Source organism: Trachinotus anak, unplaced genomic scaffold (assembly GCF_046630095.1).
Source record: "Trachinotus anak isolate AG129_WGS33_773 ecotype Australia unplaced genomic scaffold, CSIRO_AGI_Tana_v1 ptg000015l, whole genome shotgun sequence".
Lineage (NCBI taxonomy): Eukaryota > Metazoa > Chordata > Actinopteri > Carangiformes > Carangidae > Trachinotus > Trachinotus anak.
The window spans coordinates 10,576,458-10,601,597 of NW_027273866.1; the positions used below are offsets into that span (position 1 = coordinate 10,576,458).

The 25,140-nt window shown below is 39.7% G+C and overlaps 2 protein-coding genes and 1 non-coding gene across 5 annotated transcripts in view; 1 reads left to right on the forward strand and 2 right to left on the reverse strand.

Moving 5' to 3' along the window:
• Positions 1-88: 88 nt before the first annotated feature.
• On the reverse strand, positions 89-15,822 carry LOC139632875 (synaptosomal-associated protein 23-like). Of its 3 annotated transcripts, none has more exons than XM_071498137.1 (8): positions 15,672-15,822; positions 10,223-10,337; positions 6,769-6,810; positions 6,282-6,330; positions 5,393-5,510; positions 3,625-3,798; positions 3,327-3,471; positions 89-2,525 (listed from the first exon to the last, which is right to left on the reverse strand). In XM_071498137.1, exons 2-8 carry the CDS (start codon positions 10,277-10,279, stop codon positions 2,463-2,465), a joined length of 648 nt encoding a protein of 215 aa, XP_071354238.1. In that variant the 5' UTR covers positions 10,280-10,337; positions 15,672-15,822; the 3' UTR covers positions 89-2,462. The 3 variants fall into 3 exon arrangements, with proteins under 3 accessions (XP_071354238.1, XP_071354237.1, XP_071354236.1); XM_071498136.1 differs by lacking the exon at positions 15,672-15,822 and adding an exon at positions 15,475-15,635; XM_071498135.1 differs by lacking the exon at positions 15,672-15,822 and adding an exon at positions 14,667-14,817.
• On the forward strand, positions 1,861-1,927 carry LOC139633484 (small nucleolar RNA sn668). The gene has a single exon (XR_011693766.1). It is a non-coding gene; the product is annotated as a small nucleolar RNA sn668 (small nucleolar RNA).
• A 4,938-nt stretch (positions 15,823-20,760) lies between the features above and the next one.
• LOC139632991 (ephrin-A2-like) overlaps positions 20,761-25,140 on the reverse strand; it is an 80,115-nt gene continuing 75,735 nt past the window's right edge. The window contains exons 3-4 of the mRNA XM_071498307.1: positions 23,657-23,722; positions 20,761-22,010 (exon numbers count right to left, since the gene is read on the reverse strand). Of these exons, the coding sequence (XP_071354408.1) occupies positions 21,886-22,010; positions 23,657-23,722 (191 nt within the window). The 3' untranslated portion in view covers positions 20,761-21,885. The remainder of the gene's footprint in view (positions 22,011-23,656; positions 23,723-25,140) is intronic.

Consider the following 25,140-nt stretch of genomic DNA (forward strand, 5'->3'; position numbering starts at 1 on the left):
GAAATTCATGGCCATAGTTGTATCTGTCCATTTTTAATGAAAACCAATTTCATTCTATTTGTTGATATATAAAAAAGGTGCAATAACATGCATTTGAGAATTGTTTTATTGAGTACAAACAATTTAACAGAGGCAGGCGTGAAACAAAAAGCGGTTTTACTTTGTTGAACAGTCATCCGTTCACTGAGCTAATTTCAGATAAGACGAACTGCGTATGAAAATATTCAAAATAGACAAAACTGTTGTATTTACATTCCAGTGGCTGTTGGTAAAGCAATGAATAAACAGCCTCAAGACAGCGAGGCAGCCTAAGGCTAGACTAATTAGATCTCAGCTGACAAGTAACAGGCTGAGGATGATCACTTATAGCAATACAAAGCCCTGAATAACAGCTCATTTCAATCTTTACAAACTCAATAGGTGTACGCCTCCAGCAGAGCATACAAATTACAATTCTTCAAAACAAATAAGCCAGAAGATGAATACAAGAGATATTTTCAGCATATTGTATTACTTCTTCATTAGCCAGTTTCCCACTGTGAGGCCTTAACAGAGGCCGCCAGGACTTACTCTGTTTTTACATGTGGCCCTTAAACCATGTTCATTTACATGTATATTTTTGCATCTTGCTGCCAGCAGAAATTTCTCAGTCTGGCTGCAGCTTTGACAAAACAAATTATGCTTTCCATCATCAGATATTATCATTTTTACCGTAGCTCTGTTCCAAAATCTGCCTATTTACAGAACGGGTGCATGAGGAGCTGTTTGTGATTCAGTGGCTGTTACAACACAACCATGCACCATCTACAGTGACTTGACAGGGTTCCTGCACAGTCTCCCATTATAAAGTCCAGTATTTTCCAGACTCATTTCTTTTAATTTTTAAAATTCTAGGTCAGTATAACAAAACTGCTGCATATGCCATAATGACAATGACCTAGTGAGCTAATATGAGAAATGATAGTGGATTAAATTTAACAACGCACAGCCATGTGTTTCACGACTGAACATTTGTTTTCATACTTTTACAGGCAATTATTAAACTTGCGGAAATTAATTTTCCACACATTACCAGGCTTGTGTAGGAACCCTGCATCGGCTGTTAAATCTCCTCTTGGGTGCTATAAATCTCTATTAACCAGGAGGTGACAAAGAAAGAAGAATGAAATTAGACTAAAAGAAAGACTATAGGCAATTAATAAACAGCTACGGTATGTCTCAGTATTTACATCGACACTACGATCAGAGCGAAAAACCTGAAGTCACACTAAATATGAAGTACAGCAGTTGATCCTCTGATGACAAATTATTTAACCACTGTTGTGTTTCCCATATTCAGCGCTGTTCTAAAGTGAACTAGATGCTTTTGAGGAGGTAATGATGAACATTCCTCATAACGTGTACTGACCCTCCTTCACAGTTGAAGGAAAAGTGATTGCTATACATCAAATTTTTTAACACCAGGTCAGCGCCTTCCAATATTCACGCAAATAGTTACAATAAGCTTGACTTCTAATCAGTCAGAAATAAAAAAAAAAAATAGCATTAAATTGCTCTTATTCAGGGGCAGGTGCTTTGAATTCCAGCACGAAAGGATTTGCTATGATTCACTCCAAAGCACAACATTTGATATTTGTTTGAAATAGATTTTACATCTGAAATGGCATAAATGACATGGGAACAAAGTGTTAAAAAAAGACAACTTTATTCACAAGTCATTTCTGCTTGGGAAAGAATAATTAAATAATGCATATCATCTCAAAATAATACATGATACAATAAACATAATTACACATTGAACCAATAAGGATTTGAGAAAGACACATTTGTTTCAGAGGGAGGACTATGTTTTATGATTAAACTAAATGCAGCTCTTTCAAGACAAGACCGACAGGGGAATGATGCATAAATTAAATGTGCTGTATGTCAATAAAAGAGGGTAATGACCATTGATCATTGACCTCATCCATATATACCAGAGATGCATCCACACAGACAGAGGCAGTTCATAGTTGTTGATGTTAAGAGAAAGGCCAACAGGGAAAAAATAAAGAAAAGCAGCTGACCTGTGCTACTTCCCTTCCTGTGAGTGCTGCGATATGATACCACAGGTCTGGTTCATATTTGGTTTCAAACAGCAGTGATAGGCAGTCAGTCACTTGCTCAATGGTGCAGTTTCCGATGCCCACACTGCTTCTCCAAGTCCAGCATGACTATGAATATACATGTGTAAGGGTATGTCTTCACAATTTACAAATATTTGCCAATTTTATTTACATCTTAGTGCAGTAAAGGCAGACACACTGCTGGCAAAAACATTCTCCCAGAGTGGATCTCTTTTTTCATCTTGTCAAAGAGAGTGTGTTTGTGAATATGCGGAAGTATGCGGTGTGTGGATGTGTGTGTGTGGCGACAGAGGCTCGAGGTTGATAGATGAAATTGGCAGAAGCATAGTTCCTTGTCTACTTGATGAGCTTGTTGGCTCTCTGGTTTGCTTCATCAATGCGAACGTGGTTCATGTCCGCCTGAAAGAAAAAGACGAAACAGGTGAAAAGGGGCAGTTGTGCAAAGATTCAGCGTTTTCTTTCATTTTGTAATTCACTGTTCACTTTTAATGCCTTTAAAAAATATGAAAGGTTCTCTGTGGGGTTTTTGACCTCTAGTGATGAGTGACGTGATACATAGTCCTGCCAATGGTTTGACAGTAATCCACTGATCTATAGGTGGAGGTGTGCAGTGCACCAACAAAGGTGGGAGAAAACAAACTAAATATCTGCTCCGTTTCATGAGGAAGGAAACTAACTCTAACTAACTAACTAACCTTTGTTAGACCTGAATGTAACACAACTTTTGTTTATTAACAAGTCACTTCCACAGAGCACCTTTAACTTCACTGCATTAAATTGCATTTACTAATTTAATCCAATCACCCAATACTTTATTTCTTTAAAATTCAGCCATTGGAGATTTCTTGTATCTAGTGTCCTGAAAAGTAGTGATTACATTCAGTGTTACTCATGTGTGTATCCTTGAGGCCTAACAAACACTTTGGATGTATTTCTTTCCTCATAAAGCATTTGCAAAACTGGTTATAAAAAAGTATTTTAAAATCTTGCATTGTTAACATCCATGTCTGTTCGCTGGCAGTCGTCTTCTTTCCGGGTTACCACCACCAACTGTCACTCTGTCAGACAGTGTGGCACAGTTGGCAGAATATGTATCATGTTGTTCTCCTAACTCTCCTTTTCAAAACCAAGACCAAATCAAAAAAGGGTGTAAATGTATTACTAATATGCTAATGACTGAAATGAATCTCAGACTCGTACCTTCTCAGTGATGCGGTCAATCTGTTTGTTTTGCTTGTCTATCTCGTTGCCCATGTCCACAGCCATAGTTTTCAGGTTGCCAATAATGCTGCCGACTGCATCCAGATTCTCTTCCATCTCATCCTCGCGTGCATCATTGGTTATCCTGTACCAGTCGTAAAATAAGTTTTTCTTTGAAAAATGCTCTTTTAAATGTGTCTCAGTGTGTCACATGTGACAATTTCTAAATTAAACTCGTGCTCCTGACAACACATATATAATAAAAGAAAGGTAGGAAGTAAAACGAGCAGGACTGCACCTCTTGATGTACGGGCCTGAGGTCGCTGAGGCGTTCACCTGGGCAGCCTGGCCATTGCGAACACCTGACGGCTGCCTTGAGACTACTTTTGAGCCACTCCCGTCACCTTCGCCCTCTCCTCCTCCAATACCCCAGGTACGCTTGTATCGTGAGTCGTGCTCAATAGATGTCACCCTGAAGGAACAAACCAGGAGATCCAGAGGTGTTAAAATAAAAACTAGAGGAGTGTTAATTTAAAATCAGTGACAATAAACCATGAATAAAAGCATCCAAAAAAAAGGAGTATAAGACTACACATCCACCTTTACTACAGTCAGATGTAATCATAACATTAAAAAAGGATTCCCTACCTTATCTTTTGGTAATCATCAAAGAATCCTCTTCTCCAATGTGAAAGCATTTTGGGAAGATTTGTTTTTTAATGTTTAGAACCAGATATGAGCTCGTTATGCACACACACTGACACTGCCACTGCATATCGATATGGTTTGACGGAGAGAGTTTTGAGAGTGCTCACCATGGAGCACTGCACCTGTCGCATGAAGTACTTGATAGGAATATTGTTCACGGTCCCTACCCATTCATAAACCACTGGGAATTTTTATTTATTGTAATAGCAATCTTTTGACCAATAAATACATGTTTCCCCCCATGTCATGGTCTGGTATTACCAGCCACATGTAGCTGGAGTTCATGCTGTGCTAATGTGAAAGTCATCCTGATGAATCACAGCAGCATCACTGTGTTCAACCCCATGATAATAAAGGTGAGGTGAAGTGAGAAGGGTTTGCTGGTTCACTGAGGTGTTTTTATTTTCTTCCGATTTCAAGATTTTCTTTATTTTCCTTAAGTGACATCCTCAGTGTCATTTCATACACTGTCCCAGACAATGGGACAATCATATTGGTTTATGGTATGACCACCAGTTTTAATTATTTCTGCTTTGTTTCTGAGAACTCATGCTTTGTCTGTTCAGTTTGGCATAGACAGACAGACAGCTCGCAATACAACAGTACCCTTCAGCATAGCTGCTGCTATAGAGGGAAAAAAAAAAAAACAGGCAGAGGTGGGAATCAAGGTTGTAGTAAATTAAAGAGCTTCAGTGTTGCAGTTAGGAACAAAACGCAGCACCAGAGATGCTGAGTTCCTCCAAAACTAACAGAGAAACCACAAGTGGATTGATTCGAGCTACAGATTGTATTATTAGTTTTCTCACCACTATAATCTTTAGCATCTGTTAGCAGCGCTCCTAAAAGAATTCTAAGCTCAGTAGGAGTATGTTCCTTGCAAAAATGCTCCTTGAGAGTCAAAGTTAACTTCTCGCCTAACTTTTCAAATACTCAACTTTTTTATCCAAAAAAGCAGACAGTTTGTACCACAGCTGTCCATCTTTTGACAGAGCCATAGAAATGTTCCAAATGTTAGTCACCTAACATTGACCATGGAAGAAATTTAAGTCATGACAGCTCCTCCTTTGCAACACTATACATAATATAAAAGAAAATTTAAAAATCAAAATAAAATATATTGAGAATCAGAATCTTCAGTTGTTTACACAGCTGCTTTGCTTGCTATTAGATGCCATTGTAAAGTCCATTCGCAATTTGTTAAATTCAGTCACATACTTACATAAATAAATAATCAATGCACAAAAAGCACACAAAGTCAAGACAAGTGTGATCTCATAACTGGCAATAAAACGGTGGTGTGCATCCAAAGATCACAACAGCAATTTGGAGGCTTCAGCAGTTCTGAGTGTACAGTGTACCTGTCACAGGGGCAGACACAGAGGCCGCAACACTTGGAGAGATCGGTGAGGTTTTTCTCAGCCTGTCGCATGTCCTGGTTGATCTGGTCCATGCCCTCCTCTACACGCTTCAGCTGCTCTGAAACACACAGACAGGCACACCGCACCAAGTCAGACTCTCCTTTTTTGTTTCTAGGTAGATTTGACACTCTAGGAATGGGTCTTATTGTTTTGTTTATAGCCTTTATTTATATTTTTAGAACAAATGAGATTAAACTTAATGATCCCTGAGAGAATTCTTAAATTGGGTCAATAACTGGGTCATTGCAGCAGCAAAAACAGCAAAAACATGGGGTAAAGATACAAAAAAAAAAAAAGAAAAGAAAAAAAAACAGTGCAGGTAGAAAAACAAATAATTACAAATGCACATTTTTAAGCAGGGAGCACAAGCCTTGGATAGCTGCACAGAAGTTAAAGGCAAATAACAAATAATTTCTATTATAATTCTGGCCAATACTGATGCACACTCAAACACAGATCATTTCCTTCTAAATACAGTACCACCATGTGTCTATTCTGCTACTGTTTTACTGTTACTGTGATACTTGAGCAAATGCTAGTGTGTAAAAACAGCTTCATTAGCACCTCTCCAGTTTTACTACTTAACACTATACTACTATTCAGTGCCTGCATTCACACATGGAGGTTAACACAAATTAATGCAACTCTAAGTTAGAAAATACATGACATGTCTTAGTCATAAAATTCTGAAACAAATGCATCATTAGAACATGAAGATCGTCCAAAAATGGCTGAGTAATTATTTACACTAATAAATTAAATTTACGAGGCGGAAGCATCTGCATCAAAGCAGCAGTGTTCAGTGTGCGTGTTCATGTTGTATATCTACCTCCTTGCTGGTCCAACATCACCATGGTGTTGGCACCGGTCTGTCTGCTCTGAAAACACAAAATTCACACAAATTCAGAACAAATGAAACGACTGCAGATGGTTTAATGAATTATCGGAGATGGCAATGATTATGGTTGGATTTAGGACACTGGCTTTTCCTCGTAATACTATGATGATGACTTTTCTTGTAATTCTCTGACTTTGTCAAAATCTAAAATTCTATTTTTTTACTAATAGTTTCCCTAATACTGAAAAAGGACATTACAGCCATTTTGATTCATATTTTTTATCTCAATAATGTAAAAATGTGATTTTAAGCCTTAAAGCTAGAACATTCATAAGTCATTATTATGAAACTTTCCTGATCCCAACATAGACAGGCCAGTAATGAACCAACACAGACACTTTCTGACCATTAAAACAGGGCTACATGGAACATGGTATTGTGCTTTGTATCAATAAGAGAAAAACTGTCAGAGTCTCACCTCCTCTGCCATCTGCAGCATCCTCCGTGTGCTTTCCAGTGACTGTGGGCAAACATACAGGATTTGTTAGAGAATAATGAGAAGTGTGGAAGGGCTGACTGTAAACTGAATGAGGGAGAAAGACCGAACGAGAGAAACAAAAATTGATTTGGAGTGCAGTCATCCCTCAGATTTTTCTTTGGTCAAAAGGATTGAGGCATTTTTGTGTATGCCTGCTTTAGGTTCAATATACCTGAGCAAGATCATATACATAAAATGAAAATGGACACATATATTTATTTTTTTGGGACAGTATTTTGGTAACTTGTGTTCCAACAGGAGACTGTAGATTCAAAATTAAATCTGACTCCACCAGTGCATATTGTTTGGGTTGAGAGAAATGGACCGCATGTCAACCCAGACAAAGTTTTATACCTATCTGGCTTCTGTTTAGATTTGTTTGCGATTTCTTAGTCTAATTAATTCAAACAAACCAGTTGATTGGTGTGAATGTAGCCTTAAGAGACTGAAGGGACAGAACAGAAGAGAACAGGATGACAGAAGGGAATTAACAAGGAGACAGTAAGGAAGAGAACAAGATAAGAGGGATAAGGAAAATGGAAAGATGCGTGTGATAAGAAAATACTCGGGAAGTAACACCATTAATATTCATTAAGGTATGAAAGTACACGGCAACGAATCTATAAAACCAGCTCTATACTGTGAGAATTTGAGATTATATATTTATATTATTGTGAATAATTCAGGACACATGAGCTTATAAGGACTGCAGTTAAATATTCTTTTTGTTACTGAGTACTCTGCTAATTATTTTCTTGATTAATCATCATATTAGACTATAAAATACCACAGAATAGTGAGAAATGCCCATTGCAATTTTCTAAGACCCAAGTTAATGTGATCAAATGTCTTGCTTTGTCTTGCCAACAGAAAAAACAAAACAAAAACAGGAATGTTTAGTTCTCTAAAGCAGGGAATGTTTTTGCATTTTATTTAAAAAGGCTTCAATGATTAACTGATTAATAAAATAGTTGAAATAAATTCTTTGGCAATTGAATAATTGTTTCAGCTGTAGAGCTTCTATGACTGTTCATCTCCTTAGAGTTAATAAGGAGCATGGACTCGGGACACAGCTGCAGTGTTGCTGTGTCTTAACTCTCCTGGTCAGATGTCATGGGTAAGGCCGGCACAAATGTTAACAATCTACAGCAAGACGAAGACAAAAATGCACATACATCAACACAGACAAAAAGTGCTGACAGCAAACTGGAATGCAGTCAGTTCAGGTGAGCTACGCCTTTGTGTCTCTATTAATAGCAGGTGCTGTACAGAGCATCCAAAGGAGCGAGGCACGGAAGCAACTCAGGGCATGACTCCATTGTTACCATCACTAATGAACTGTTAACAAGAGAGAGAGGGGACCAGATACCCCTTTCTCTCTGTGTTACGTTTGCTCTGAATACATTAATCAGTGAGCTGAGAAACAGACAAACATAAAACTGGCGAGAGAAATATGTTGAGCTCAGCCAGGTTTCTGCTGGCTTAGCCAGAACATCACTTGGGTGGATAAACATTACATTATGTCTCCTAAAATCCTTGAACTTGGCTAATTAAGCCTGAAATCGTTGACTAAGCCAATTTCTCCAGATTGGGGTTTTGTGACAAATCTTTGAGATACAGGCAATGGTGCGGTATTTTTATCATTTGTTTGGGATGGCTTAAATGTAAGCACAGGACGGCTGAAATGGAAGCTGCGATGCACCCGGATGATTAGGAAGAATCACACAAACATGACTTTAAATAACTTTGACACAATGCTGAAGAGTGTGGAAGCCAGTTTTAACTACTGGACATGCAAAATAGCCTTAAAATGGTGAGATAGCTCTTGGTTGACTTCCAAAAGGAAATCTTTTCTTATCTTAACTAATTGCAATGTAGTCCTGGTATGAGTTTTTTGTATGAGTGATTACCCAAAGCCAGTGTAGTAAGTAGTATTAGCAGAAGGACCCTCCCATGCTCTGTCCCTTTTAAGATCTCCTTAGTCAAGCAGGCAGCAGTAGAAGGAAGAAAGAGATATAGAGAAAATCGCAGGTTAAGTAAGAAAACACACAAAGAGAAAAAACATAGTTATGAAAAAAGAGGAAAAAACCCACAGACAATTAGTACAGTCAGAATCACAGGATGGTGAAGTGCACATCTACAGGCCCAGTTAGAGTAAGTTAATTTGCCTCCATTTGAATCAGATGGGTGATCATATGATGCCCTGGAGTGCTGATTAAACAATTATCTCCTTGATAATAAACGCTTAGATATAGCTGACAACATTCAAACTGTCAAAACTACAGAGGGGAATGGGAGCTATCGGGCTAAATTGGGTATAAAACCTAACACGCTTCCTTGCAATGCCTGGCTTAATAATCAGCTGTGAATGCAATGAATCTAATTAGCCACCCTCTGCTCTTTCGATGCAATATTGCAGCAACCCCCGGATTTTGTGTGTGTTTTGTCCAACTGATGCTTTATCATCTGAGCCAAAATTTGCTTTCCTCAACATGGCTATGGTTTAAATGATCCTTTCATCATGATAAAGACAAATCTTCAGTATTTCAAATAATTCTAGGAACGGCTAAAAATAAATAGTTCAATAATACTAATCAATTACACAATTAACTGAACATATAACTGGTCATTTGTACTATTATAGTTCTGAATGTGAGTATTTGTAAGGAATACTTTGAAATTTTAGAAAATATTCTTACATGCTTTCTTGTTAAGAGTTGAATAAGAGGATCTTTACCAGTCTCGTGTATTAACGTTTGATATGAAGCTACAGCCAGAAGGTGGTAGGCTTAGCTTTTATTTTTGAACAGATTCAACAAATAAGATTGAGTGTTAATTGGTGGTTTTTTTAAACTTTAAACAGAGACATGCCAGCAGTCTCCCTTGCTTTCAGTATTTATGCTAAGCTGATTGTCTTAGCAAACTTCCCAGTGTCAAACTTTTTTTTTTTTATTGCTTTGTATTCTCAGTTCTGTTTTTTTCATTCTTTGTTTCGTTTCCATCTGAACTGTGGTTTTGTATCTGAGATGCATCTGAAACTATTTGTGGATAATTAGCATATATGTATTAGTCTTTTTAAAGTGATAACCCCACCCCAATCTTCCTCAGTCCCTGCAGGTTTAAAAGGTGTTTGTTAAAATGTAGCATTTTAATCTTCCACAAAAAAGAGCTGCTGTGGTCAGCTTAAATTTGGTTTCAATGAATTCCAGTTGTGACAAGTTTTCACAGCAGGAATAAAACAGGGTAAAATTTTGTTTCAGCAGGCTACAATTTCTGAATAACTTACCGGGAGGTTTCTTTGAAATAACTAAGTAATTTGGTACTAAAAACTGCAAAAATAGTAAAGAGTGAGAAAGAGACTGTATTTGTGTGTGTTGCTTGCGTGATCCTGTACCTCGTCAGTCACTTGGTTGGCCCTCATGGTCATCTGTTCCACAGTCATGTCTTCCATCTTGCTGCTGTCCTGTTTGGAGCCTCCTCCTGTGGCACCGAGCTCGATATTTTGCGGCCTAAAAGAGGGGCAGAGTTCAAAGGTCAGTCTGTAACATCACATCAGAGGGTATATGACTCAAATCAAATGAGACATGGCTTTGCTGTAGCTTGGTATCAAAGATATTCTGAGTGTACAAGACCAAAAGCAAAATAACAAACACTGCTGGGCCAAAGACTAACAAATTATCTTTGAGAGGGAATATTGCATCATGAATACATTCCGGTTAATAATGACACAATTTGTTAATTGACAGAAATTAGACAGATGGCTCTTTATCTATCCCAGTGGGTAAATTTCTGTCTCACAGCAGCAGAGATGTGTAAAGGAATAGCAAAGGAATAATAAATAAGGAGTAGATAGAGAATACAACAAATAAAATAAAAATACCAATAGGTAAGATATATGTGCAATGGCATCCATCATGTAATATTAAATATATAAAACAGTTTTCATGGTTATAGGCAGTATAGTATAGTACAGTCCACAAGGAGTAACCATCCTGCACTGGGCCTCAGACACTGCCAAGTTGGTTGAGACTGCCGTCATTGTGGCAGGTGGCATTGTGCAATTGAATTGCGGTCGGTACAAAGAAGCGCTTGAAGCACTACTTCGAACATTTCTGAAGGATGATATGGTTACTGAAGTGCTTCATTCATCTCTGCATGGAGGGGATGAGATGGGTTTTACCAGTATGTTTGTGATTTTGGACCTCAGCCACCTCTGTCAAGGCACACTGCTGCAACAGAGCCTGACCAGTTTACTGAGTCTGTTTGCATCACCAGCCATAATACCGCCTCCCCGGCATATAACAGCAAAGAAGAGTTCCCTGGGCTCTGAGCCCCCTGAAAACAAACAGTCCCCTGCTGTGTCACTTCCTACGTCTTCCTTGTCTGACTCAATCACAATTAAGTGGAAATTTATTAAACCTGACCAATTTCTTGTGGATTTTACCAATATTGATATCAAATAATTTATCAAGTCCAGCCAACATTTATTTTTGAGCATAAACACAACAAGGCTGAAAAAACAAAAAATAAAAAAATCAAGCTGTCAGTGCTCTCTGGTGAACACTGTTCCTAAATGACCTCAGACATGAACTATGTTTAGCATTTTTTTTAACCGCAGTTTCTTGTTACATATCAACCACCAAATATTTCAATTGCAATATATATGTGGTAAGTGATAAGCAGGGGCATCAAACTGACTGATTTATTGGTCGATTTCTAATTTCCATACTCATTTAATAGTTGAGGACATTTACCAAGCAAGAGCATCAAACGCTGTTATCTGAATAGGGTACAGAAAATCATATGTGTAATTACTGGCTTTCATTTGGCAAAAAATAAGCAACAGACATAATTGAAATTCTGTAATTTAAATCCCCTTGTATGTCTTCTTATTGTCTCAACTGAATTGTACTCCACTCACTTTTACACAGCAAATATAAATGTTCATGTCTGGCGTGATGTCGTCTTTTTAACAATGTACATCCAAAACATTTCCACTATGTTTGTAAAACACAGTGGGAACAAGGCAGAACCTACAAAGCCTTACAGGTTCTTAAAATTCCAGGTTCCAGGTTAATTCATAGTGGAAAAGGCCCTAATGTCTCATGCCAAATCTAGTCAGGGTTCAGTGCTGTATACTACCTGTAACCTTAAATATGGAGGAGCACATTGAAGGATCAAGCAGTAACTGCATGTTAACAGCAACATATGTTCATGTCACATATGGAGAGGGAAGAAGAGGATGCAAAACTTTAACAAATGAGGCTCTTTTCCTTCCCCTGAATGAGTGTTAGGAGTCTGAACATATATATCTGGCGTGATGATAAAGGAAACCAAAATCTATTTCAATGATGAGGCAAAACTATTTGTTTGTGAGCCTACAGCAGTTCCTCGTTGATGTAAAGCTCAGTGTGCAGTGTGGCAGAATCATATATGCCATCGATGAGGGAAGTGAGATAAGGAGACCGTGATAGGGAAATCACAATCATTAGACTGATTGTACGTAACTGGCAGACATACGCAAAACGCTACCAAGGTTTAATACAACACTAAAACTAGATTAGTAGTCTGTTAACATAAGGTTATAAAAATCCATTGAGAAAATAAAACTGAGTGTAACCTGAGTTTGTGTTTGTTTGTGTGTCATTAATGTGACACACATTAATGTCATTAAAGTCATTAATGTGTGTCATTAATGTGACACACATTAATGACCTTCATTTACTGTTTTATCAGAGAAAAATGACCAGCGAATAGCATAATCATCCTTCATACTATTCACTTATTACTGATGTTCAGAATTTTCTTGTATATTTTTCCAGAATTTCCCCAAAATATATTCATAATATACTGTATAATTTATTGTATGTGGTCATTAGAATGATCAATATTATCTCATAAGAACATCAAAAGTATGTTAAACAAAAATTAATATGGTGAAATGAGCTACATCAAAATTTACCTTCAATTAGGAAAATCACACATAGTCAAACAGAATAATCGTATGTCACATTCAACATTCTAGGCTTTATCATGGAAACCAATATCTAATAAGATTATTTACACAGCCTCAATCATGCAGCCCTCGTGCTCACTAAAATCTTTATGGATATAGGAATTGTCTCAACTGAACCACATGACTGGCTGAAAGCATAGTGGAAGGTTTACTAAGCACTGTTGCCTTATGTAAAAAAAAAAGGTTAAGTACAGTTCATTAAAATACCATTTAAAGGTTGTTAACGTTAAAAGCTTAGTGTGTAATAAGTCTTAGTGTCAGTTACTGAATCACTACAAAACAATTATAGCTTAAGACCAAAGGCTCCTCTGTGCTACTCATCTCTTGTGATATCTGGAGTATGATCACATCAAGACATACTGAGCTGTGTCCACATTTGACAGCTCAGTGCACACTCTGCGTTCAGATCAACATTTAGATTTCAAGATCTTGCACAATATGTACAACAGAACGGTGGTCATGCAGCAAGGAAGTGTCGGTGAAAAGCTTCAACTGTGAACCAGCAGCAGAAAGCGTTGATCGTGGTCGGTTGCTAAAGCCCATTTGTTGTGAAACTGGACATTTTTCTATGCTTTCAAATTAATTTTAAACATTGCAAAGGAGGAACGGACTTCAGAGTTCAGACAAAGCATTGCAAACAGAAGAGGACAAGAATTAAATGCACCTATGTGTTAGTTGAAGGTAAGAACAGGACTGTATGAGTATGGTAACCCATACAGTAATTAGCAAGGAAAATGTTGTAAATGAGGAAAAAGATTCTGAGAACTTGAGTAACAGGTGTGGTTTTTAGTTTTTCTTTGGAGACACCTACGGTAAGTAATTCATAATTCTGTTCACAACATGAGCTAGGCTACCTTGTCATTTGGTTTAACAGGTACAAATCAAATCCATTCAACCTGACCTCGACCTTCATGTAGTCCAGATGCACAAGAAGTACGGAAATGACTGGTATAATAACGGCCTCAGACATGCTTTGGTCATGTCTATCTTGATAATATGTTACCTTGTGCACCAAAGAATTAAGCTTGTTTTCTGTGTTGAAGAAAGACTGCACTGTCAAGGACAGAGACAGTTGACTATAAACAAAAAGTTCGGCCTTTTTTCAAAGCTTGAAGTTTTTAAATTCCAACAGATAGATTGATACCAGCATTCAGGAAACACTGCTCAATTCCCTTTTCCTTCTCATCCTCTCCTGTCTTCCTTTCCTTCAAAGTTCAAGCAACCTTTTCCTGTTTTGCAAATAACCCCTGAACTTCAAGTTCCCTTTTAAACGTACAGCAACTTAACATCCTGAGAAAAAAAAACACAGGGAAAATGGATAGTCTACTTGGCAGAAAGATTAGAGGATTTAATGTTGTTGACTCTGCATTTTTTTTATCTTTTTTTGGACAAGAGGACACTTGATTCACACAAGCTTGACTGCTTTTTCTAACCAATTATTAGAGTTGACAAGACACTGCTGTGAGTTTACAAATGTAACACTGAAGGAGGACTCACTCACACATACTGTGCTCTTTTTAAATGCCAAGACATGCAGGAGCAGATGAACATGACAACACTAAAAGATCAATTTTGTATGTGCCAGTAAAGCAGATCTGGGTATAGCTGGGTATTGATTTATCCTCATGATTAAGTGATGAGGAGGCTACGCCAAAGCCACACATAGCTAAATACCATATTTTTTGTTCCCTGTACAATTGGAGCCTACAATAACCTACAAATGAGCCCTATGCTTTCACAACTCACACTCAAGAACACAAGACAGTGAGACCATGCTGCATGCGTTCACAGCCACAAATTAATTTAACAAGCAAAGACATACCCATTCATGTTGTAGTTTCTTCACAGCACCAGCAGCCAGTGGCTTAAACAATAAGTCCTACAGGGAAACACATTTCTTGTTTTTCTACCCAAACCTGTTCCTCCAGATCTGAGAGCCTCATTCACTGACGTCTTTTCTTATCCCATCATGCTGTGTTCACGTCCCCCTTCTTGATCGTTTTCTTACATTCAAAGTTGGAGGTAATAGTTTGGTTTTTTTAAACAATTTACCTAGAGTGTTGTCCTCAGTGATGAGGACACATTTATTTTGGTTAGTTGTGAAATGTTTTGGACAAGGTGGTTGACTGATAATGCTGACCTGTGTGTGTAAACAAACAAGAGCACCAATGACATCATGCTGTACAGGAAAAAAAAAAAAAAAACCTAAACCATGAGCTTTTATTTCTTGCAGAACATAATTTATAGAGGACAACAAGTGCCAGCGTTGTTCACTACAGCTGCCAACCAAAACTGAAGACTTAGGCAAAAGTGTAGGACATGTTGTTAATCATTTCCGTTGTTGAATTTAAATACTTTACCCACACACCTGACCTTGGTTATCTAATAAGCAGAGGAATAAAGTTAAGTGCTGAGCAACTATTTAACATGGGTCACTTGACAAACAGGTGACTTTAGCCTGAATGAGAAACACGAACCATAAGAATAAAAAGGGAGCAGTCTTCCACACCCAAAACACCAAAGTTATGGCAGTAAAGTTCCAAAACAATACTTATAAACACAATTAAAGAGTTGAAAAGAGAGGGGCAACAGGCTCAAAAGTCTGCCAAAGCAGATTAAAGGTTTCTTACATTGTCTGAAAGGTTGTTCTAGTCTCGTAAACAGGGCAGGATCCTGTGGCAACTCGTTAACCTAGCTCATGTACTGCTAGCTGGATGGTTAGCTAGTTCCGCTTTCCAGTCAGCTGCCTAATAACGCCACCACTCAAACAACTAACTACTCGCATGGAAAAGAGAGAGATATGTTTATGAAGGGAGTCAATACTTACAGTTAACCCTCCTTGTTTTAGAAAATGAATGCGCAACTCCTCCTCTTTCACGGTATGTGAACTTGGCATCCGGTAACTTCTGGATTCCTTCAGTGGTTTCCACCGTCCGAAGTGTGTCGGTTGGTGCGTTTACATGCTGTCGGAAATATCGCCATTCCCGAAGCCGACATACAAAAAGCTAGTCGGATGTGTTCACACGCTTCAATAAGTTAAATTAGAAATACAACAATCTAAAGTTATTCTGTTACAAATAAAGCATCATTAAATGTAAAAGTATGCTACTTATTAAGAATAGTAATTAATTTAAGATTAGTTAGGAAAACAGTTAATTGTTGACATTGTGCTTCCCCCTTGTTCCGCTGCTATAGTTGCACATAATACCAGCTCTTTTTTTTTTTTTTTAATTACCCGGTCGATTTTGTTTGAGTTGTTCAATTTAAGTCTGTAATTCTAAGAGGTTTGAACTTTTCATGAGCACCTGAACGCAACGCATGATGGTGCGCACGTCCTGTCATATGACTCCAGAGAAAAAAGAGGCGCTGCTCATTTTCCCCACATGAGTGCAGCATTTACCCTTCACCCAGACCTCTCCCCGCCCCCTCCCCCTCCCCTCAGTATCTTACATGAAGACAGACTGCTCTGCTGGATATTTTTCATAGTGTTTCTGAGAGATGCTCTGTAATCTGAGCCTCTAGCATCGAATCTGCTGTGTAATTCCCCAAGTTTTATGGTTTAAACCACAAATGACTGTTCAAGGTGACTGCAAAGGCACTGGGCAGAGTGCCAGCCAACATATCAACTGACAGTGTCCAAAAGGCAAGTATGTTTTTTCCTCTCTAACTGCAGCCAAACATTTTTCCCAGTTGGGTCACCTACAGCAAAATACCTACAAGCTGAACATTTCGTAACATCTCCAAATTTACACAAGGGATGCTCCAGAGCTGCCCTCACCGAACTGCCCAAGGTGCCTGAATGGTGCCCAGCTCTCTCTGCCCATGTATCTTTTATAGGGTCTACATAGCATCCATTATTCAGCAATAACACACGGTCCATCTGGACTCCTATGAGTGTGTGTGCGTGTGCATGTTTGTCTATGCACGCGTGTGTGGTCCATAGTTAACTTTGCTGCTGCGCCATTTCACCATTTCACGCCACATCCAGCAGTGCTTGAAGAGCTAAGAATTAGTATTTCCTCTTTCATTACAACTGAGGTAATAATGTGTGTGTGTGTGTGAGCGAGAGAGAGAGAGTGGGAGAGGAAGGAAGCAGGGAAGAGAAAGAATAGAAAGTAGTGAGAGAAAGAGAGATAGATTAAGTGAATGTGTAATAGTGACTACAGATGGTACGTTCACAATCAAGCTCTTTCATCATGCCGTTTCTCATTAATAGAGATGGGAGCGCTGCCCTAATTCCATAATTCCTAAATCACACCAGTTAGCTGAGTATGAGGAGACAAGAGTACATGGGAGAGAATGGGAGAGAAGAATAGATTAGCCTGTAACCTAATCATGTGACTGCGAGAGCGAGAAATCAACAGAAAAAGAGATGACGAGAATTAAAAAAGAAGAAAAGAACAGAGAAGGGTCGCCATCTGCATTTCCCTGCTTTCCTTTTTGTTTGTTGCCAAAACCAATATCATATAGGCCAAATTTATTCTCGCCAATTATTGTCCCACATGTACGCCAGCCAATGAAATTAGATAAAATAATCAAGTGATTAATTAGATCTGGGAGAGAATACACAGAGTGCTGCAATAGTGTGTGTATGTGTACAGTATGTGTGTCAGTGACATAGCCCAGATCACTAGTTTCTAATGACTCCAAGGAGCACATCTGTTCATTTCTGGCTCCGTTCCAGTTGCATCACACATTCACCTTTTTCTCTCACGCGGGGACTGAGACGTGGGAAGGTTTCGAGGCCTTGCTTGATCGGGTTTCATTTTACTTTGGGTTAATTCCGCCAGTACCTGATACTTGTCAGGACGAAGAAGTGGCTGACCAAGCTTGTGCCTCAATATTCAGAGATAATTTCATTCCCACGTCTCCTTTTCACTGGAATCTACTCTTTCTCCATTTGAATTGAGCTCTCATATGAAGCAATTTGATGGAAACTAGATACATCGATAGCCATTAGCCCGCTTTGCACAGGAGGGCCAAACATGGCAAGCCAGACCTCATTTATTATTCATGTACCTTAGTTTTCCCTAAAAACAACGTTTCTGATATTCTTTTTGCATCATTCTGCCAAAAGAGACAAGTCAGTGGTTTCAAATAACACTTTTAAAACAGGACTGATAAATGTTTCAAGATAGCAATGGCCCTTACAAGCCCCAATATGGGAAAGTGTCTATTGTCTGTCTTTCATGTCTGGATCTTCTTGAAACCCACTGAACTCAAAGAAAAGAGGAAACATTTCATATTCACTTTTTTAGACATTTAGCTATCAGGTGTCCCATGTAATGCTTCCATGTCTTGCTCAAGGACACATTTTCAAACCTGTGACTTCTCAGTTACAGAGCAATCTGTCTCGCTAATAGGCCACAGTAGTGGTAGAAATATTCAGATCCAACACTGCAACGTGAAATACTATGTTATGAAGAAAAGTCCTGTATTAAAAAGCCTAATTAAGATGGTACAAATGAGTTATCTGCAAAATCTGAATAATGGATAATTTTACATCTTTGGACCTTAATAAGTTATTTAATGAAACCATTTGAGAAGTTTAGAGGGGAAATCCTAATAACTCATAAGGCAAGTTTTCATCCAGGCGAAGCATAAATTTTCACCAAATTTCCAGAAAATCACCAAAAGAAAATGTAAATGAATGTACTCTTACACCCACTACTGTTATGCAAATATTAGGAGCAGGGCACATCGAGATAAACAGCTGGCAGTGCCAATTCTCCAGTCGGGTGCCAGGGGAAGAGGGCACAATGAGATGAAGTAATTGAAAGAGCACCAGTCAAACCTCAAAAGGATGGAAAATGCAGTGGAAATATGGTGGCTGTTTGTTAGTTGCACTGGTGTTTTTTGAATTTTTCTTTTTGTCAATACACATTAGCCAGGCGTAAAAACATTTTTTTTTAAATTTCCTGCATTTCCATCCAGATTTTTTTTTTTTTTTTTTTACACAAATTGAAAATATGCATAAAAATGTCTGAAATGTGACAAGGGAATTTAACTACACACTTTTTTTCAGGTTGGGAACCACTGCTTAAATTGTGTATTTTATGAGCTTATCATGTGCTCTTATGTGAAATCTGAAAAACAACTAGTAAGTAAATCTCTAAAATAAATGTAGTGGAGTAAAAAGTATAACATTTCCCTCTAAAATTAAGTAAGAGTAAAAGTATAAAAGAGCAGATAATGAAAACACTCAAGTAAAGTATCCCAAAATTGTACTTAAGTAGAGTACTCGAGTAAATGCACTTTCCATCACCCTTAGACCACCCTGCTGGAAATCTGATGGAAACAAGACAGGAAAGGCTATCAAGCTATTCAGTCTCCATGTTGTCAGCATTTCAGATTAGCTGTCACATTGCTGCGGGAGAAACAGATGAAGATTGGAGAGGGTGATTTCATCTGAATAATTTCATGCTTTGACTGGCAGAGCTCAGTGCTCACTGTCCTAAGACTTTGACGTCAGAGGAAGATAGACCGGGCAAAATAAAGACCCAGGTGCTGTCTAATACATGAATACAATCATCTGTCCTTCAGGGGGGGGGTGAAAAAAAAGACATTATATGAAAATTAATTCACATTTCCACTAAAGAAATCGCACTCACTTGGCTTGTTTTTTCGAGTAGACAAAAAGACAATCTTTATTTGTGTGTTTCTCTCCTTGCTCTGACTTCTGTGTTTACTTTTGACTGACTGACTTTAATGACTGAGGTCAGCTTCCACAAAAAACACCACAAACAGAAAAGGAGACAAACTCATACATGACGCTCAGACCTGGAGGCATCCTACCACTACCGACCATTGGATCACAAACCAGAGAAGAAGAAGAACGATAGAAGGACAGCATCAGTGGAATAGAAGAAGAGAAGACACTTTTTTTTTTTAATCTTCCACAGGCTATACCCCATCACTGCATCCCACACAGGAGTAATTAACAGTGATTTTAAATGCTACAAAAATAAGATGAAACAGGGAAGGAAGTGCTTCCCCTTGTTTGTGTGTGTGTGTGTGTGTGTGTGTCTTTGTACATGTGTGTATGTGCATGCCATGTCTTTGTAAATGTCTAGATCTGCATGTGCTTTTCTACATATGTCTGCACGTGTTTGTGTGTGTGTGTGTATCTGTACATGGGTTGTTTTTTGTGTGTGTGTGTGTGTGTGTGTGTGTGTGTGTGTGTGTGTGTGTGTTCACAGTGCTTACTCATTATGTTCACTTCCCAACATTAAAGAAGTCTGAGTCCCATGATACACACACACTTTCTCTCCCTCCCCCCCCCTCCTCTGCTCGCTCTCTCTTTGTGCTGTTCCCTTTATAGTCATGTCCACCATCTCAGAGGAACAGCCTCGTTATCAAAGGCTGCGTGTATGTGTGTGTGTGTGTGTGTGTGTGTGTGTGTGTGTGTGTATGCATGCCCATATGTGTGTTTCTGTGATGCTACCACACACACACCTCGCCTCATTTGCCACAGTCTATGCGCTTCCCTTATTGGTTTAACCCTCAGGCCCAGGACCAGCTTCAGTCAGTGTTTACGTCCATCGCGATCTGGTCTGGGCTCTGAGGGCTGATTTCCAGTCAGTTTCACCCTGTGGGTCCATTTATCTCCCAAGCCGGACTAATCCATCAACGACCGAAAGCCAGGCAGGAGAGGCTGTGTGAGGAGAGAGGTTGAATTTTCGTTTTTGATGTTTGAAAAAGTCTCAGGGAGAGCAAGAGAGCGGTAGCAGGGTGTTTCTGATTTTCCCCCATGAAAAAATATATCATCATTACAAACAAGATTGATCTGAAGGTTTCACAGTGGTCATGCAACTTGAGTGTCGCCTCCTTTTCTCACCTGTCCTCCGTTCATCCTTTCACTTCACCCCCAACCCCCACCCCCCTCCCTCCCCACCCACCCCCAAACATCCCCCCTCCCCATTCTTCCTGCCAGTCTGAGAGAAGGTACTGTAAGTGACCACAGTCATAATAATACAGAAAGACAAAGAGGTGGGTGACCAGTGGTACATTCATACATGAGAAAGTCATGGTTCCAAAAGTCACCCGACCCGATTGACATTAGACAGTGCTGAAGATGCCTGTGCTGGCCAGGCTGTGATAAATGCTTTGTTTAGAAACATGAATAAGACAAAACACATCCCACCTGAAAATATACACCTCACCAAACCCACCCAAAACACCCCCACACCCACACACACCCTACCCTCCTACTGAAACAGGCTATGGTTATACTTGTCATTACAATATGATAGCTGAGCTTCTCATAAAAAAAATCAAACTGTGAGATTTTTATATCACATTGCCGTGAATCTACACTGGGTCTGAAAATATCAACACATATAATATTACATTTCCCATATGGACGTATTTATTTAAATCTGCTCCCGCATTGTTTTCCCCCTTTCTTCCCTGCACAGGCCAGGCCCTCTTTCCTCCTCTTCATCTCCATGCAGTGGCTCTTATTCTCGTTGTGGCTGGAATTCATCCAGATTGTATAGAATTCCAATTACAACGCAAGCTTGGCCACTTCCAATTCTTGGTTTGAGGATGAGATAGCAATGTGGGCAAAATCCAATTTTTGTGCATCCAAGCCTATCGCTTAATGCATCCTGCCGTGATTGGATGATAGGAGTTGCACTGGAACGACAAGTTTAATCATAGCCATGGCTATATCTACCCCATCAGTGGCCAAGAGTCAATAGTCAAATCAAAAGGACCCCCTGATATGAGTGCAGAGACATTTCCCTTGTGTTTTTCAGCTGAGAGGTGCTGGTCCATCCAGAATTTGAGGATTAGAGATGAAGGGCGGGTTCCCAGGCAGCTCAAGATCCAGCCCTCTCAGCCAGGCCTGGGAAGAGTGTCCATAGCTGGGCCATGGAGGAGGCTGGCAGTGGGGGTGGTTGGTGGTCATATAGAGGTGGAGGTGGGAGAGGGAGGGGGGGCGGAGACAGAGGGCTTCCCTGAGGGGTGGTGGATTTAGAGGGACAGCCAGCCCAGCTCAGCAACCCTGGGTGGAAACTCCAGGAAGCCGGGGAGAGGGGTCACAGCCAGGAGTAGAGTCCCAGGAGCAGTGGGGCCAGAAGAGCTAACAGCACCATGGACCCTGGCCTCCAGCTTGGACCTCCATCAGTCAGGAAGGGCTCCGGAGAATCGTATCCCGACCCATCTGAAACAGAAATGAGAGAGACAAGAAAAACGACAAAACATCTGAACTGAGAGAGACACAGACAGATACAAAGACAAGACAAAGTGAACAAACGGGGAATTGGATTTAGAGACAAAAGGGTCGACAAGTGGAACTATTAAGGACGGGAACAATTTGGAAAGTGATCGACAAATCACAAAAGCCTCACCCTTCAACAGCTGAAGGAAAGGCTGAGAGAAGATGGCAGAGAAGGATGAGAGGAGAGGGGGGAGGAGGAGAAGACGACAGCAACTGAGCTCTGCAGGGGGTTTAACCAACCTAATTACAGTTTAATCACAGAGACTCAGAATCTGGAGCAGCTCACACACTTACACACAGAGACACACATCCACTCACACACACACACAAACACACACACATGTGCAACCGCTCACAAATCACTCTAGTGACAATATTTTACAGATGAGATGGAAGTTGCATCGTCAGACAGATCACTTTAACAGCACACACACACACACACACACACACACACACACACACACACACACACACATAAAAAGCAGAATCTCAAAGAGAAGCTGCATCAATGACAGAAGAAAAGAATGTATGTTGTTTCAATAATTAGGGAGGAGGAGAGAATTTCCTTCCCCCTTTGTGAAAGATGGAATAATCTGATCCTGGAAAGCTGCGAAGGCCGACTCTCATCCTTGTACGAAGATCTTCAAAGCCACGTCATTACCTAGGGAGACGTGTTACTACCCGGGTTTGATTCTTTAGTCTGGCTTAGTTTGAAAACTCATGAGGTAGAATCTGCCTTTGCAAGGAGCGTACAGGTAGATTTCTCAAGATAACGCAAGTGCGGTGTAATGCCTGCTGCAATCTGATCCCCATGTATGCCAATCATCTGCTGAGTTATTTTTAAATGGCACCATCATAAGCCAACATGGCGCTCTTGTGTCAGCACTGCGCTCTCTACGAGGGAGCTATTTTTTTCAAAAGAGCGTGTCTTACCAGGCTGCACGCTGTTTGGGATGGGAAAAAAGTCATGCTTCATCTTTTACCACACGGCTGATGCATTAGGAGAATTTTATTAAAGAATATGAAGTGTCTATTATTAGATTAGACTTCTACTGTATGCAATGGGTTTATTATTAGATTGCTCTCTCGTTTCTTATGAGTAAAGTAAACCTAGCCAGTAGAGTGATGTTGAGGCTTGGTAACATTTTTTAGAGAGCACTTTCAGCCTCCTCCGTTCTCTTTCTACAAGGACAGAAGGTCTCCCTCACACCCGGTGTGATGTGATGTGATTTGATGTGAAGTGCGTATGCCACTTTGTGCCTGTGTGCATGCGCGTGCCTCTAACAGTGTGTGTGTGTGTGTGTGTGTGTGTGTGTGTGTGTGTGTTCGTGCCTGTGCACACTTGTGTGTGCTTGTACGTGTTAATGTGTCAGAATGTGTGTGTTTTCAGTGTGTGTGTGTGTGTGTGCAAAGGTGTTAAAGTGTTGCCTGGCTGGTCTGTGAATCAGAGCAGAGAGTGTTGCCGGGGCATTCTATCAGACCTCTTATTCCCCCCTAATTTTACTTTGATAGCCAATCTGGCCCTTCGTGTATATGTGTGAATGTGTGTCTGTGTGTGAGTGTGGATGTGTAGTTGGAGCGTGACTTACCTGGAGGTCTGACATACACCTTCAGCTTTAGACATGCCCGCCCCACATGGTTTGGGTGAGGAGACGCTGTAAAAAGCAGGGAGATTGAAAGAGGAGATTAGTTGAGAGATAAAGTGATTTGTGCTGCTGATTGCAAAAAAATGTAATTTAGGACATTTAATAAAAGTCTTTTTTATATTGGTCTGTCACTGAAGGCTATGAGGCTTATTATCAGGTGGTTTGTTGGCATAGGAGTTAGAGAGATTGCTGTGACCACGGCTGGATTAACCCACTTATGGGCTTTCTCTGTCTCCATTATGTATCCTGTCATTTTCAAGTAAACAAATTAAACACTTATTTGTTTAGTAATATGCATCTCATAAAAGATGTGACAGAGGGCACTTCAAAAAGACAGGACCTGGAGATATTCTATATTTACTTACTGTCAACAAATCCCCTGAAAGGACAAAAATCAACTAAGAATTCATCCTACACATATGTATTGTCTGTGCAGGAGCAAAAGCCAGATATATCATATTCCTCTATAGTTGTCGAAAAACCACTGAAAACATGGAGCCACACTGGGACACTGGGTGACATGTTCTGTCATTATGATGAACGTGGGCACTGTAGTTTATTTTGAATCAATCCCACATACACCATCCTGCTGCTGTCCATACTCACTAGAGCACCAAATGTGTATTAATCCGCTGCTGAAAATAGTCCCCAACAAATTCACTATTCTCTTTGGGTGATGTTTGCTGAAAACTACAGTGCCCAGCAGATTTAGAAAAATTAATGCTATGTAAATGATAAAATTATATATTTGTGAGCCATTTTTTAAGATTCATGGCTTCAGTAGGAATTCATGAGCTTGGGGGCTGAGTGCTACAGCGAGGAAAGCAGAGTCAGAGAGTATTGAGAGATCTACAAATGATTAGTTTTGGCCTTCACATTGGATTTATTATCAACTGCTTTCCTTTCAGTTGAATTTAGTTGCACCTGCTCTCAAACTAATTCACAATTACTTTAAATATCACAAACCAACTAATGCACAGTGAACCTGGGGCTTTCAGGGCTGCTGGGGAGTTGGAGGCCTCCCAGTCCCTAATTGGACCCCCACGACAGTCAATAGCAAATGTCAGGGAGACACCAAACCTCAACATAATCCACCCCAATCAGTTTAAGCGCCTGTGCCTTTTCATGGGATGGCAGGGAGACACACTGAACAAGACATACGCAGGGAAGAACAAAGACACAGAGGAATTTATTAATCTACACACTTCACTGGAGGATGGTTTGGGACTGTCCCTTTCCAGAAACCTGGAAGTCTGTAAGGGGCCTCAGTGCTGACCTCTTTTTGTATGACGCAGATATATGCAGACATATCTTCTTTTTCACTGGAGAGTTGTTACCACAAAGGAAACCACAGCTACAAAACTGTAATCACACCTGGTGCAAATATGTCAGAGATGGTAAATCAAGGGTATAAAGCAAGGACTGTA

What these genes read in the sequence shown, in the direction of transcription:
- LOC139632875 (XM_071498135.1), bottom strand. An exon ending in TGTGTCTGCCCCTGTGACAG is followed by an intron (nt 3,799 to 5,392) that starts GTACACTGTACA and finishes TTGTTCCTTCAG; the next exon opens with GGTGACATCTATTGAGCACG. An exon ending in TTGACCGCATCACTGAGAAG is followed by an intron (nt 2,526 to 3,326) that starts GTACGAGTCTGA and finishes TTTTTCTTTCAG; the next exon opens with GCGGACATGAACCACGTTCG.